Consider the following 15649-nt stretch of genomic DNA (forward strand, 5'->3'; position numbering starts at 1 on the left):
GCTCCCCAATCATGGGAAATACCCTGCGTTATAGTAGGGGTGTACGAAACATACTCACCAGTCCTCTGGGGGGGTCCACGGGGGGGGGGAAGCGATCTGTCCCTCCCCCCGGAATCCTTCCTGGCCGGCTCCGCTCTGTGGCGAGTCCACGGAGCCACCGGCTAGGCCCGTCCGCAGCCAGACTTCCAGCCACTGCCATGCAAATGGCGTCTGGCGTAGCGGACACCATTTGCGTCCCTGCCTTTTGCCGTGATAGGCTACATAAATCTTTACATAGCCTATCACGGCAAAGAGCAGGGTCACAAATGGCATAGTGGACGCTATTTGCATCCCTGCTCTTTGCCGTGATAGGCTACGTAAATCTTTATATAGCCTATCATGGCAAAAGGTAGGGATGCAAATGGCATCCGCTATGCCATTTGCGACCCTGCTCTTTGCTGTGATAGGCTATGAAGACAGACGGCAGCGGATGGACGGCAGCAGGTAGGATCCGGCCGGCGCAGATTCCCCTGGGTGGTGGAGGTCAGTCTTTCGTTCCACCGCATACTCCGGGGGGCTGGATTCTTAGAATCCGGCCTCATTGGAGTCCGTGGCGGAATTCTCCACCATCCCTACATCATAGTTCTGCACAAACCAGGGCCCCATCTACATGGGGCTTTTACTCCAGTTCTACTCCACCCCCAAACAGATAGTGTCAGATGACATGCACTGCTCTCCGTAGCTAGCCCGGCATTTCTTGCCCTAAATCTGTTTTTTTTTTCAAACTCATTTTATGTTGGATTTTCCTGTCAAAGCAGCTTCAGTGCTGTTTGGGAGTCTGTGTGACCTAAGCTGGCTTTGGCGCACGCTGGTGGAAGCGGTGCTGATTGGCGGAAGGCAAAATAGCGTGGGGCAGGGGTGTGGGGAGAGCAGAAGGGTAAATGTGTCTACCTGGAAGTAGCTCGTTGCCTTCAGTTCCGCTTTGCTGAGTACAGGAGCAGCCCTGCTGCTTTGAAACTGCACTGTTGTGAACATGGGCTCTGTCGCTGCCTCTCTTTAAATAATCATTGAGCTTGGGAATGGTGGAGGGAGCGGGGGAGCCAGCCCTGCTGTTTTAAAACTGTGCAGTTATGAAGGAGCACAGCTGAGAAATGCTGGCTCAGTTGCTGCCTCTCACTTTAAATAGTAATTGGGCTTGTGGGGACTGGGGGAGAGCCAGCCCTGCTGTTTTGAAACTGTGCAACTATGAAGGAGCACAGCTGAGAAACGGACATCTGTTGATTCAAAGCTGCACAGCTAAGAAAGGGTGGATACTGGGGTGGATGATTTTCATGAAAATGTACACAGAAGCACTTCATTGAGCCTGTGCTTTGGAGAGTGGGGGAGCCTGTTGATTGGGCAGTTAATATACATCAAAGACAACATGCTAGTCGCTCTCATAGAATCAGAATAGTGGGGTTGGAAGGGGCCTGTAAGACCATCGAGTCCAACCCCCTGCTCAATGCAGGAATCCAGGTCAGAGCATCCCTGACAGATGGCTGTCCAGCCTCATCTTGAATGCCTCCAGTGTGGGAGAACCCACTACCTCCCTGGGAAATTGTTTCCATTGTCGTATTGCTCTAACAGTCAAGAAGTTTTTCCTGATGTTCAGCCGGAATCTGGCTTCCTGTAACTTGAGCCCATGATTCCGTGTCCTGCACTCTGGGATGATCGAGAAGAGATCCTGGCTGTCAAGGGCTCCTTGGAGGCCTCTCTCAGTCTAATCCAGTAGCCAAGTCCAGACACAGACAAATGGATTATTTTCAAAGCTTTATTCCTCTTTTACAACTTAACAACTCTACTGTTAGCAACTAGATATGAGCAGCAGAGTACCTATGCCCTACGTTGGAACAGTTGGTCCCTGTTTGAAAGGGAATTACTGGCAGACCCCTGAACTTAAGGACTAGGGAGAGTCCCTCCCCTTTTCCCTTGGATCCTCTGGGCGCAGGCGTTGTTTGTGTGCCAACCGGGTACTACGCCTCCTTTCTGCGCCCTCCATTTGGCGCCGCTCTCTGCGTCGGCGTCGCGCATCCATCAAGTCTGCTTCCTGCGCTCTGTCACTCCCAGGACTGCTATCTAAGCTAGGAATGCTGGTGGGAGGAATCTCCGTCAGCTGTTGGCCCTGGGAAAGATGAGCGCGCTCCTCTCCCAGGAGCGACTGCTCTTCCTCAGAATCAGAACTACTCTGGGATTCTATGGGCTCAGTGTCCACCCTGACATCGGCCTTCCTGTCTGTGACAACCTTTCAAGTACTTGAAGAGTGCTATCCTATCTCCCCTCAGTCTTCTCAAGGCTAAACATGCCCAGTTCTTTCCATCTCTCTTCATAGGGCTTTGTTTCCAGTCCCCTGATCATCTTTGTTGCCCTCCTCTGAACCCTCTCCAGCTTGTCTGCATCCTTCTTAAAGTGCTGTGCCCAGAACTGGACATAGTATTCCAGATGAGGCCTAACTAGTGCTGAGTAGAGGGGAACTAGTACTTCCCAGGATTTGGAAGCTATGCTTCTATTAATGCAGCCCAAAAGAGCATTTGCCTTTTTTGTAGCCACATCACATTGTTGGCTCATATCCAGCTTGTGATCGACAACAATTCCTTCTTGCTTCTAGTGTTGTTGAGCCAAGTATCCCCCATCTGGTAACTGTGCATTTGGTTTCTTTTTCCTAGGTGCAGAACTTGGCATTTATCCCTATTAAATGTCATTCTCTTGTTTTCTGCCCAGCTCTCCAGTCTATCCAGATCACTTTGAATTTTGTTTCTGTCTTCCAAGGTATTAGCTATCCTGGCCAATTTTATGTCACCTTCAAATTTCATCAGCATTCCGTGTACCTCCTCCTCCAAGTCATTACTAAAAATGTTGAAGAGCACTGGGCCCAGGACCCTGCAGTACCCCGCTCCTTACCTCTCCCCAGTTTGAGAAGGTCCCATTGATAAGCACTCTTTGAATCCGATTCTGTAACCAACTGTGGATCCACTGGATCGTTGTATCATCTAGCCCACTTTGAGCTGGTTTGCTCATCCGGATATCCTGAGGCACTTTGTTGAAAGCTTTGCTGAAGTCGAGGTATGTGATATCTACAGCATTCCCACAGTCCACAAGGGAGGTGACCTGATCAAAAAATGAGATCAGATTCGTCTGGAAGGATTTGTTCTTGACAAATCCATGTTGGCTTGAGTCATCACTGCATTGTTTTCCAGATGCTTACAAATGGATTGCTTTATCATCTGCTCCTGAATTTTCCCAGGGATTGATGTCAGACTGACTGGTCTGTAGTTCCCAGGTTCCTCCTTTTTGCCCTTTTTGAAGATAGGGACAACATTAGCCCTCCTCCAGTCATCTGGCACTTCACCCGTCCTCTGTGATCGCTCAAAGATAATGGACAGTGGCTCCGAGAGCTCTTCTGCCAGTTACTTTATTACTCTAGGGTGTGGTTCATCTGGCCCTGGAGATTTGCACTCATTCAAAGTAACTGGGTGTTCCTTGACCATATGCCTATCAATCTCAAGCTGCCATCCTGCCCTTTCAGCCTCTCCCTCCTCACCGGCTCCACACTCTCTGCTCTCAGTACCTCTTGCACTCCCGCTTATTCTGATCAGTCTTCAGGTAGCAGCGGCTGCTTGCTTGCCTGCCCACTTCATAAATGTGTGTGTGTATGTGGGGTATGTAGGGTTTGTCATAAAATCTACTCGTAAGTAAGTCCTCCATTGCACTTTGTTGAACACGTGAGGGAGGAGGAGCAATCTTCTGCTCATTGGCTGCCCCACACCTACGCTATTGCTGTTGTTCATTTCTAGTTGTAACAGGACTCACGCACCCCAACTAATGCAGCTTCAATTCCCATATACACTGCAAAAGCTTTCATGGAAAGAGCTAATTCAATTCTGTGAAAATGCAGATTTTGTCCAAATCGCTTCACAAAGCGTTTCCATTTAGATTGGCCCTAGGTAAAGAATCTAAAGGGTTAGATTCTTATTGCCGAATTAGTCTCTTCAATCAAGTCCTAATTTTTGTTATAAGTAACAGGGCAAAGTGATTGGGCCAAATAGCACCAAATTATATATCTGCAGAGCAGTTTGATTTCGTCAGACAATGCAGTATTGCAGACCCAATCAGATGCATATTGAATATAATCCACTTTTGCAAAACTAAGAATAAGGAATCATACTCTATAACATCATTAGATGCTGTGAAAGCATTTGACAAACTTGAGTGGGACTTCCTGTTTAAGTAATGAATGACACATTTTGTAACTGCTTACACCAATTAAAACCAGGCAATAGTCAAGACAGATGGTCTGGATTTGCAGCCTATTCAGACTGATAGGGACACTAAAGAGGGGTGCCCACTATCCCCACTTCTCTTCACTTTCTCCATAGAACCTCTTGCCAGTCTGTTACACACTTCACCAGGTATAGAAGGTATATCCATCAACTCGCAATTGACTGTTACCAATCTATTTGCAGTTGATAAAATACTGACAGTACTGAGGCCCCATCAAAGCCTAAAGAAGGCTACACTGGCAGTTAAAGAGTATGGATCTGCAGCAGAGATGCAAATTAACTACATATAAAAAATCAATCAATCTATGTATAAGTATGGATGTACAACAACTATCAAGATTGGAAAAAACTCTTAGGCATACCCACCTGTTCCAAAAAGTTGAAATTTTTAGGGATTATTATCCCAACAGATATGTCAAAAATATTAGACTTAAATTATAAACCAGTTACCAGAGATATAAAATAGACATTGAAACAATAGTCTAAACTGAAGTTCAATTGGCTGGAAAAAATTACAGCAGTTAAGATGAAATTACTTCCTAAATTATTACTTTTATTCCAAATTATACTAATTAACATACCTGTAAGTACACTAAACTATTGGCAAACATTTATAATATTTATTTTCAATGATAAAAACCGAGATTCATTAAAAACAACAACCCCAAAACAAAACAAAGCAAAATACCTTGTATGAAGAAAGCAAGGGAGTAGGGTTGGGGATTCCTAATCTACTGAGAGATCACAATGCATTCCAAATCAGACAGTGGTTACACTTCTTAAACAACATTCAAACAGAATCGCAGATCAATATGGAAATGTCCAGTGAAAAAAAGGAAATAATACGCAATCTTTCATTTCAGGACAAGATCTCAAATTCATTATTTGAAGCAGATAACCTGTTGCTACATGATATGCTTCAAATATGGAAAAGATGGAGAAGGGCTTTCACCCCATCCCCTATGATCTTCCTCCTCTGTCATATATTTTGTAGCAACAACAAATGTAAACAGTTTGAAGCAGGAGAGGAAAAAAGCCTATATACACTTAGGCCACAATCCTATGGGGATGGCCATACACCTCTGAACTTGGAGGCTTACAGCCATCCAAAGCAGAGCAGAACGTGCAACGGAGATCTTCGGCTTCACACTTCTCCAGTGCTGCATTATTGCTAGATGGGTGTTTTTGCCCATCTAGCTGAGGCACCAGGGCCAGTGAGGGACAGAAGGTAGGGAAGTCCGGGGATAGGTCGCATCCCCCTCCCTTCCCACAGAACTGCCCCTCTCTGAGGTTGCTGGCGTGATCTTGGAGAGGCAGCTGGCCCGGTTCTCTCCCCACCAGCTGCGACGGGGGGTTGAGCTTAGACTCCCCTTGGTCTGAGATCAGAGCGCTATGTCTGACCTCGGATCCAGGAATCCAAACTATCCTATGGCCCCCCAGACTCTTTCTTGGGGCAGTAGGATTGATCTCCCTGAGACCTATATAAGAGGATGCAACAAAATCAGCTGCACATCTTTGGGAACAATTATCAGGGTTTCACATATACCAAGTGATGCCAATAACAATAATACACCAAGTGATGCTTTACCAAGAATCCAAAAGTAAATGCCCAGATAGTGTGGCATTTGAATAGCTTTGAGAAAATAGTAATAACATCAGCCTCAGAACTTAAGGCCCTGACATCTACTATATACAAACTACTGAATGATAGGGAATGGTCCAGGAGAGGGACCAAATTGGTCTGGGAAAAAGATCTAGATGATACAGTTAGCACAGAGCAATAGTTCAGACTGCTTCACAGCACCCATGAAATCTGTGTCTCTTAGAGTAAGGGGAATACGAGGCATAGATGGTACACCACTCAGATGAAATTAAGTTATATGAATAACTTACATTATATTAAATTATATATCCTGAGCCAGTTTTGTTGGAGATGTAAAAACAATAAACGATCTGCGTATGTTATGGGATTTTCCACAAACCCAAGAGTTTTGGAAGGCAGTGTTCAAATATGCTAGTGAACTCAAGGAACAAGAAATGAAACCCTCTGCAGCTATACATTTATTATCATTGTACACTAGACTCAACAAACAATTGAAATACAAGGAACTGTTGTCATATTTTTGGACAGCAGCAAGACCAGAAGTAACAGCTAATTGGAAGATGCTCAAGGAATTTTCCATTGTGCCCTGGAAGCTCAAGTTGTGGGACTTCACCTTGATGTAGAAACTAACTAACCAGATCCAACTCCAGCTGGAATATTCATAGGCTGACAGATTTTATGAAGAATGGTACCCATTTTTTGAACATAATAAGGCAAGATACAAAAAAATGTGTAAGAGTGCATTCAAGATACAATTATCATGTCTGCTATGATGTCTATGTATTAAAATATTTGTTTATTGTTTAATGTTGTAAAAACCTAAATAAATGGTAATTACATCATAAGGTACATGGATGAAACAAGCAGCATCTGTTGGGGAATAATGCATATAATTCCAGACTGTCCAATCTTTGTTGGAGCAATCCCAGGAGACCGACACAGCTGGCTCAGGTTGGCAATCAGCCTGGGAGAGTTTTTTCTTCTTCTATTTGAAGTAGTTGAAGACCCCTGGCCGAGGTTTGTTGGGTATGTCTGTGAGGATTTGGTCCTGCACATCTGCAGGAATTCCCTTCTCAGGTTATGTAGTTCCTTCTAGTATTCTCCAATGGGGTCTGATGATAGGGACCTTTAAAATATGATGTCAGGGTGTTGTCTCCCATATGTAGTCCAGCTTGGTCATGATGACAACAGCACCACCTTTGTTGGCTTTTTAAATTAAGATGTCAGAATTGATTTTGTGGCTATGGATGGCATCATGTTCTGGATGGCTGAGATTGTGTGGTAAATGGTGCTGCTTGCTGATTACTTCAGCTTGTGTGTAGCAGCAGAAACACTCTATGTAAAAATCTACTGTCTTGTTATGACCACCTGGAAAGGTCTATGCAGAATTCTTCTTCCTGTAGCTTGTTGTGTATCAGTGCATTGTCCAGCGATACGCTGTGAAGTTGGTAGTTGTGCAGTGGCACACTGGTTACTGTTGTGCTGGAAGTATGTAGATGGTAGAAGAAAGCCTCTAGGTCACCACAGAATTGTATCATGTGTGGATTTGGTGGGGCAAAAGGAGAGGCCCCATGGAAGAACAGACTGTTTTGCCTGGCTGGGTGTGTGGTTGAATAGATTAACAATATTGTTGGGTGAGTTCAGGGCATGCCTGTTGTGGCCTATAGAGGCCTGAAGATAGTTTGGTATCTTTTTCTTCAGGGAAACTAATTGTGCATGACAGATGACTTGTCTTGTTTTGGTAAATTTCTGCCAGATGTGTGTATGTGGTAAAGGTTGGTTCTTTATATGGGGTTCCAGATCTGAGGGCTCATTCTTAATCTTCTTCTCTTTGCTGTATAGGAAGTTGGTCCAGCAATTTTTTGGAGTGAGTGTAGCAGTCTCTCACCATAGAGTTGAGATCATGTGGATCATGGACTATAGCAAATTTTCCACCTTCTGTCCCTTAGGAATGATGTCCTGCTCTTTGCATTTTGTCAGAAAGATGGTATCTGTCTGTATCTGAGTGAGTTTCTTCATGAGACTGATGGATTTTCACTCCATATGACTAAATCTGGTGCATTCCATTGTAGCAGTTTCCAGATGTTAGTCTGTTGCAGCAAGAACAACACAGAATCATAGAATCAAAGTGTTGGAAAGAACCTTGGAGGTCATGTAATCCAATCCCCTGCTCCATGCAGGATCTGCAGTGTAGGATGCAACTACAGCACCCCTAACAGATGACTGGCCAGCGTCTGCTTAAAATACCTCCAGCGAAGGTGAACCTGCCATTTCCCAAGGTAATCTGTTCTACTGCTGAATAGCAAGTCACTGTCGGGAAGTTTCTCCTAATGTTCAGCTGCTTCCCTGCAATTTCCACCCATTGGTTCTAGTCTTGCCCTTTATTATTGCCATAATAACTTCCCTAGACTTTAAGGTGCCACAATAGTCTTTTCTTCTTTTTGCTGCAACAGACTAACATGGCTACAGCTCTGGGAAGTGTATCAGTGATATTTTATTTAAAATGTATTTCAGATATTTCTAGGCTGCATTTCAGGGCAGAAAGACAACCTGGATTTAAAGCAGTAACATACTCTTTATTTTTTATCTCATACCGCTAGCTTAGTTGGTGGTTAGTTCATATGCAATACACTTCATTCTCACTTGAAAGAAGAAACCAACTAAGATTACCTGTGTGTCAGGCCTGTAAAACTAAAACAGATCTCACTCAGCTTCTGTAACTATGGAGGCAACTGCAGCTCCAAGTTCAGGTTTCAAATCAATGGCTGTCAGGGAGTGGTATATATTCCTTCTTCATATAATCTTGTTTTTATCTCTAAGGACCCAAAAGTAGGGCTTTTTAATAGCCCCTAACCATCAGCTCTAAGACACTGCTTGGTCAGTTAAAGGACCTTTTGACGACATCAAGGTTCTGGAAGAAAAAGTCTAACCAACGTGGCCAGGTAGCTCCTCTGACAAGCTGCTTTCTTGAGATAAATCTCCGTATAACAAACAACCCCATACCTGGGATGGCTACAAGACAAGACTTGGTGGTTAAGAGATCCATATTTAGGATCAGACCAAATGTCAGTCATGCACACAGAGAATGTTGTTGTTACAAAACAAATTGAACCATAACAGCTTCTCTATACATTACTTTCCCCCCAATTTCCTGCAATTCATAATCTTCATCCATTAATTAATGTAACAAAAACAGCTCTCTTGGTACTTACAGTGCCTAATTAGACCTCTTTTATTATGATTTTAGGGATTTCCAGTCCACCCTTTGGGATTTTCCACTTCTGTGATTTTATTGAAATAAGATGAGTCCTTAGCAATGGGGTCTACAGCAAGGATTACAAGCCCAGGTCCCTTAGATCACCCCTCAGGTCCCAAGAATAGTCGCTGTTCAGATTAAAATGCTGCAAGATGCTCCAGTGACCTATTACTGAAACCTGGCTCACCTCAGGAACCTGGAGAAATTCCTGTTATCTTCTGAAGGCGCAAAGTATGGCTCTGTTTTGCTTTATCTCCTGTAAATATCTGAGGCTGCACAGTGCAGACCAATATGCATCGGGGAGATGTTCTCCCTGTGTGAGAAAAGTGAAGAGTAGGTGTGGTGATGTATTTGCTGTCCAGTTGGCAGAAGACAGTTTGGCAAACTGCTGGGCTGTATTGAGCTAGTGATAATGTTACCAGCAAGGGGCACATGAGAAGGGGCACATTCAACCCTCTCTCCTTCTGAAAGTTACCTGCTAACAGTGAATTAAAGAGGATGAAAGTGCTGATGCATTGGGGATAGAAAAGTCTTCCCGCATGCATCCAAGATCCCACCTGTAATCAAAAGCCTTGAATGTTGCATCAAGGATTGCAGAGGAAGTGTGGTGTTGGACAGGAGAGGTGCTGCCAGGAATAGGCTAGGCCAACTTTCCTCAGCCTGATGCCCTCCAGATGTTTTGGACTACAACTCCCAGCATTCCTGGCAATTGGTCATGCTGCTTGGGGATGATGGAGGTGAAATCCAAAACATCTGCAAGGCACCTGGTTGAGGAAGGTTGGGTTAGGCGATGGTGTTGAGCACGAAGAGAATTTAATGCAGAATTTTAAGCTATAACACTATAGATGCATATGCTAGGTGAAATTCAAATTTTCTTTTGTGCAGTACCTAGATATTTTAGGTGCAGTAGAAGTAAATACTTGTCTATTTGTGTTTATATCTACCCTATCTTAAAAAATTGTATGTGTGTGTGTGTGTATGTATAAAATAATAATATATATTAGAAACCTTATAAAATAGAGTAAATTAAAGCTATGCCTTAATTTGTTTAACCCCAGCTACCAAATGTCTGCATAAACAGATTGATTGTACACTGATAATGGAATATGCTCAGGCTGGCACTTTGAACCTCTGGTGAAGAGCTCTGTACAAGTGGTGCTCCCCTGCTGGCTTTTTATGTGTGCTTGATATTTGAACTTGGTGCTCAGACAGGATCAGCATGATCCTTTCAGTTGATATTGAAAAGGAGCTATCAGCTGCAGAGATGTTTCCAGTGGGATCAGGCGATGAATGTTTACGTCAATTAAAGGGCTGGGGGAAAAAAGATTGAAACAGTTTGGGATATGGACATTTCAGCTGATCAGAGGAGATTCCACAAGCAAATCATTGCAAGTTCTTCCAGTTTGGTCCTTCATTTCTTCCCACAGTGAGTGGAGTGATGAAAGGGCAGTGGAGGGGGAGGTATGACTTTCAGATCCGCTCCTAATTTTTCCCAAGGGAGCGTTTGGTGAATAAAATAACATCTATCTCTGAACAGGCCCCTGCTCTTGTCTTGGGTCAGTAGTGAAGTGAAGATGGTCTGGGGTATTGACTCATTTCATCAGACTTTCCTCCAGTGTCACCCTACTGCTGATGGGAAGTATAGACAAGTCTCCCAGCATCTTCTGGCATCTCATTCACACAATTTCTGGAGGCTGCAGTTTTGGAACTCCTAGTAAACACATGGTTACACTGTTGTTTGTGTTCTTACTATAGACCTTACTTTGAAGGCTTGTCGCATTCAAGTTCTCAGACAGAAATTGGAAGCCTCCACAGCATCAGAAGCCAAAGGGAGCTACCCAGTCCTGTAAGTCGTGCTTCCAGAATCACACTGATCTGTGCGTAAAAATAATTGAAACCAACTAACATTTCAGTAAATCCCAAATGAATTGCAGTCTCTTAGTATGGCTGTGGTAAAGCGTTTAAGACTGATTTACAAATCTGTGGATTTGCCCTTAACCTATAAATGCCTGCTTTTTGAAGTGGATTTCAGACAAGAGGAATCTAAGCCTTATGAATGGAAAGTCCACCTGGAAAAGATAATTTTCTGCTCCTTCCCACTCAGATGTGACAGACCATGTTGTATGTCTGCATTGTTCAATGGAAAATGCAGCATGCTAAATTTTATGAAAAGATTGTGAGCAATTTCATTTCAGTCAGTCAGCCCATCCAGAGTTCCTATATAGGGTGTGTCTGCAATATTACTGTAGTGCAGCGCTGAGCAGGCCTCGGGACTGTCCTTGGGACTGGCCAGGTGTGCATCGTTCCTTGATTTACTTACTCTTGTACAAAACAGGTAGAAGTGCCTGAAAAGAACAAGACTCTTGAAAGTAAACAAGCAGCAGATAGCATCTCTGACACCATGTCTTATGTAAGTGCAATTGTATTTGTTAGTATTTTGTAATTAAGAACTAGTACCTGAGTTAATTTTTCTCTCTCCTCCCTCCCAGTCCCCTTTGAGTGGCACTACTAACATCATCAGCATCCAGTCCTACAAGGGAGGGGTGCAGACCTGTGTTGGGTGGCCCCCCACCCTCGCCCTGTGTGTTGGGTGACTTCAGGGGGTGTGCCCCACCCCCTGGCATCGCCCCCTTTCTTCTTTGTTGGCAGTGAGGGTTGGGTTAGCAATGGGGATGAGGGGCAGCAGGACTCGCTCAGATGGGGGTGGCAGGGGGTGGGAGCACTGGCTCTTCCCTGCACTCGGGCAAGTCCTACCCCCCCCCCCACTGGGCACCCCTGCTGCTATTTCCAATCGGAGATAACAGTGGGGATAATCCTCCAGGGGGGCACAGGCTGGATTAGACCTGTGAGCCAGAAGTTCTGCACCCCTGCTGTAAGGGGTCAGCAGTCCCCAGCCCACAGCACAGGGATGGTGTGGGGTTAGTCCATGGGAGGTGATGAGGTGAGGCAACGATGGAAATGGAGAATGCTGAGACCCATCAATGAGCATGGCGATATGAACTGGGAGGGTGGTTGATTTTAGGTTCAGGGAAGTGTAGGAGAAAAGTAGTGAAAATGAATATTAGAGGTCTGACTAGACAAGGCTTTGCCCACCTCAACCATTTTTCTTTTCTCCATGCAAAGAGAGGCACAGAGCCAGTGATATTCGAGCTCGCCTAAATTCTCCAAAAATCACCTCGAAGCTTGTTTTGGCTCACTCCCATTTTCAGTTTCAACCTGTTTTTCAGTTTGTTCAAATGGGAATAGTGGCCATTTTGAACAGGAAAGGTGCACATTTCTGTGCATATTTTTCTAAAGTGTCCGCTTTCCCCCATTGACTAAAGCATGAAAATGTGTATTTGGGGGGAAATATGCATTTCAAAGTGTGCATTTTTAAAAAATGCATTTTTAAAACACAATTGCAAATTCAGGAGTTTGCTAACATTTCTTTAAACAAAGCACTCATGCTCTTGTTTGCGTTTGGGATTGCAAATGAGACATGTCCACATCATTTGAAACTGCAGTAGAATTCTCATACATCCTTGCTCAGAGCTCCATGTCTCTCTCCTCTCTCTGCATGGAGAACAGGACTTGGGTGGTGCCTGGAGGACCATTTGCTGTGCACCATCCTGTTTGGGCAGAGAGCACCTGTGAAAGGGGGGGACTTGGCTGTCCCTCAGAGGAGCTGCTCCTCCAATCGACAGCCTAGTTGGGTGCCTCCTTTGTGTGCTGCACACTGTCCCAAGTGGAGCAGCACACAAAGGGAAGGGCTTTGGCCGGTGCTTGCATGAGCCCCCGCAAGCACCAGCTGAGTGTGCGGCGTCTGCGTACCCCACGTGGGAAATGAGAAGGGAGGGTGAGCAGCATACAGGGGAGTCCCCTTGTTCTCTCTAATCATAGTATGGCAATCTCACTGGGCTCCTCTCCCTACCTCCTCCCCAGACTGGGGGGCGGTCTCCTGGAGGGGAGTGGGCAAGGCCTACAGAGGAAGCCCACGCCTCTGCAGGCTGGTTGACGTACCGCCATCGACCAAATTAGTCCCGTGGGTGGGAAGTTCCCCCTCCCTGCCATGTATCCAAGTAGCTCTGTATTTTCTACAGTGACTGGCAGTGGCTCTGCAAGGTTTCAGACAGGAGTCTTTCCCATCCCTACTAAAGGCACCAGCAGTTGAACCTGGGACCTTCTGCATGCATATCATGTCCTCTACCTATGGTTTTCCTACCATAGGAAAGCTATGGCCCTTTCCTGTAAATCTTTTTAAGGGAAAACCCTTTGATGCCCTTCTGTTGTAGCAGAGTACAAGAGCAGCCTCTCTTCCACAGGATGTCTTCTCTCATGTAATTTAAAAATATGTATTTTTGTAGAAGAATGAACAACAGGAAGACACTCCAGAAACAGAACAACCCTCTGCTCTGGATATCTTCATTGAAATGCTTCCACCGAGTGGCAGAATTACGAAGACAGAATCTCTCATAATTCCTTCCAGCAGGTAACCTGTCTGTAAACAGGAGCAACTGGCATCTGCCTCTTGTCTGGAAACAGGTGACTCTGGATCTCCTGACATGTGGCAGCTGAACTCTGGTTTGCTTTGCTTCCAGTCCAATTTCAGATGAAGTCCCAACATTCTGCCCCATCTATCATCTAGTTCCTAGTCTTGTATCCTGGTGACCTACCTGCTTTTTTACCCATCCTTCAAAAAAGAAATTTTAATTAAACATACAAAAATAATTTAGAAAAAGTATTTCAAGTGTAGAGTCTATGCAAAGGAACAAAATGCATCAAAACCAAGAAATGGGCACAACAGATCTAGATAAACGAATAACTGACCAGCCACAAATTAAGGTGTGCCCGGTTCTTTTTTCTTCCAGTATTGAGATTCATGGAACTAGTAATAATTTACAGATTAGCTGAACCTCTCATTTGTTGTAGCTCCTCGAAAGCACCCTAGCACCTATACATTTGACCCCACAAAACAGCAGCACTTCTGATCCTGATGTCCCTTGACCAATTCAGTGGATGGACAGTAACAGGTAGCTTTATGAGGCAGGCCTTCTGTAGGCTGAGAAGAGGCCACTCCTGAGAGGGCCCTCTACCTTAGAGCCACCTGCCACCACAAGGCATTCTAAGCAATGTCTCCTCGCATAATCTAAAGGCATGTTGGGGGGGGGGGTGTATACGAGAGAAGGCAGTCTGTGGGAATTGTATGGTCCCAAGCCACATATGAGAAGCCCTGTGAATTGTGCCCGGAAGCTGATAAGGAGCAAGTGTGATTTATTGAGAACAGATGTGATATGATGTCTGCAGCCAGTTTCATTAACAACCTGGCTGCCATATTTTAGACCAATCGCAGTTTCCAAGCACGTTTGAAACACAGTTTGCTTGAAGAGGCTGCATGAATCCATAATATACATGCAGTTTAAAAAGACCTCGCCTTTTCAGGTGGGTGCAACTCTATACTGCATAGCCACTGAAAATATAGGGTTGTATCCAGTGCAGTAGGAGCACAAGAACATCATTGCAGAGAAATTCCCCACCCCTTCTCCCTCTTGAAGCCCCTTGTGACCCCTAATAAGCCTCTCCTGAAGATTGGGTGACCCTTAGACTTGGAATGTAGAGTGAGGGGCTTGGAAGGAGGAGGGAATTGTGGAACATTGGGCAGAGGCAGCTTGCATGAGTGGAGCATTGTGAAGGAACTCTTAAATCAAACAAGACTGCATTTCTGTGTTAACCACCCTCCTCAGCCACACTCTCCATCTGTTGCCTTTTAATGGCAGGAGGCTCAACAGGCAGAGCAAGGAACATCCACAGGAAGATACAGAGGTGCATATACTGTAAGACAATATCGCCAACATTTCTGAAACTTGAATACCAGAGATAAACAAGCCTCTTCCCCGCTTTCAATGAAAGTACTAGTCAGCAGTCTCTGCAACTGCCTGCAGTGTCATCTGTAGCATACATTATCTGTCCTTTGATCCAGCCCTGAACAGAGAGGGTCAGTCGACCTCTGTAGCACAGAATGCTTTGCATCAGTTTGGGCTGCTGCACTAGCTGCAACTGCAACCTCTTCTGGACAGAGATAGCCTGGCCATTGTCCATGTTGTGGTAACATCCCATCTGGACTACTGCAATGCGTATATGTAGGGCTGCCACTGAAAACTATTCAGAAACTTCAGTTAGTGCAGAATGCAGTGACCAGAGTTTTGACTGCCAATGTTCACTCAGGTGGTATCTTACTAGCCCTAAAATAATTTCACTGGTTGCTGCCTATTCACTTCTGGGCTCAATTCAGAGGGCTGATGTTTACCTTTAAAGTCTTAAAAGACTTGAGACCCAAGTACTAGAAGGAATCTCATACAAACCTGCCCACACATTAATGTTATTGGCTGAAGTCCTTCTCCAAATACCGTGTCCATTACAGGTGAGGTTTGTTACAAGGGAGAGAGTGCTCTTTTAGTAGTGGTGTCCTAGCTACGGAAGGGGGTATACTTGGCACCAACTTTACTGAATTTTGGGTGC

At 44.8% G+C, this 15649-nt stretch overlaps 1 protein-coding gene across 4 annotated transcripts in view; it reads left to right on the top strand.

Annotated features, from left to right (window-relative positions):
- Window positions 1–15649, top strand: part of PACS2 (phosphofurin acidic cluster sorting protein 2) — a 257810-nt gene that overhangs the window by 129254 nt on the left and 112907 nt on the right. For all 4 annotated transcript variants that reach the window (XM_084854825.1, XM_084854822.1, XM_084854821.1 and 1 more), the window contains exons 10-12: window positions 10910–11000; window positions 11490–11564; window positions 13498–13622. In XM_084854825.1, coding sequence (XP_084710951.1) covers window positions 10910–11000; window positions 11490–11564; window positions 13498–13622 — 291 coding nt within the window. The remainder of the gene's footprint in view (window positions 1–10909; window positions 11001–11489; window positions 11565–13497; window positions 13623–15649) is intronic.

The sequence above is a fragment of the Heloderma suspectum genome, chromosome 4, assembly GCF_057233095.1.
Source record: "Heloderma suspectum isolate Gila_16-S chromosome 4, 16-S_ref, whole genome shotgun sequence".
NCBI lineage: Eukaryota > Metazoa > Chordata > Lepidosauria > Squamata > Helodermatidae > Heloderma > Heloderma suspectum.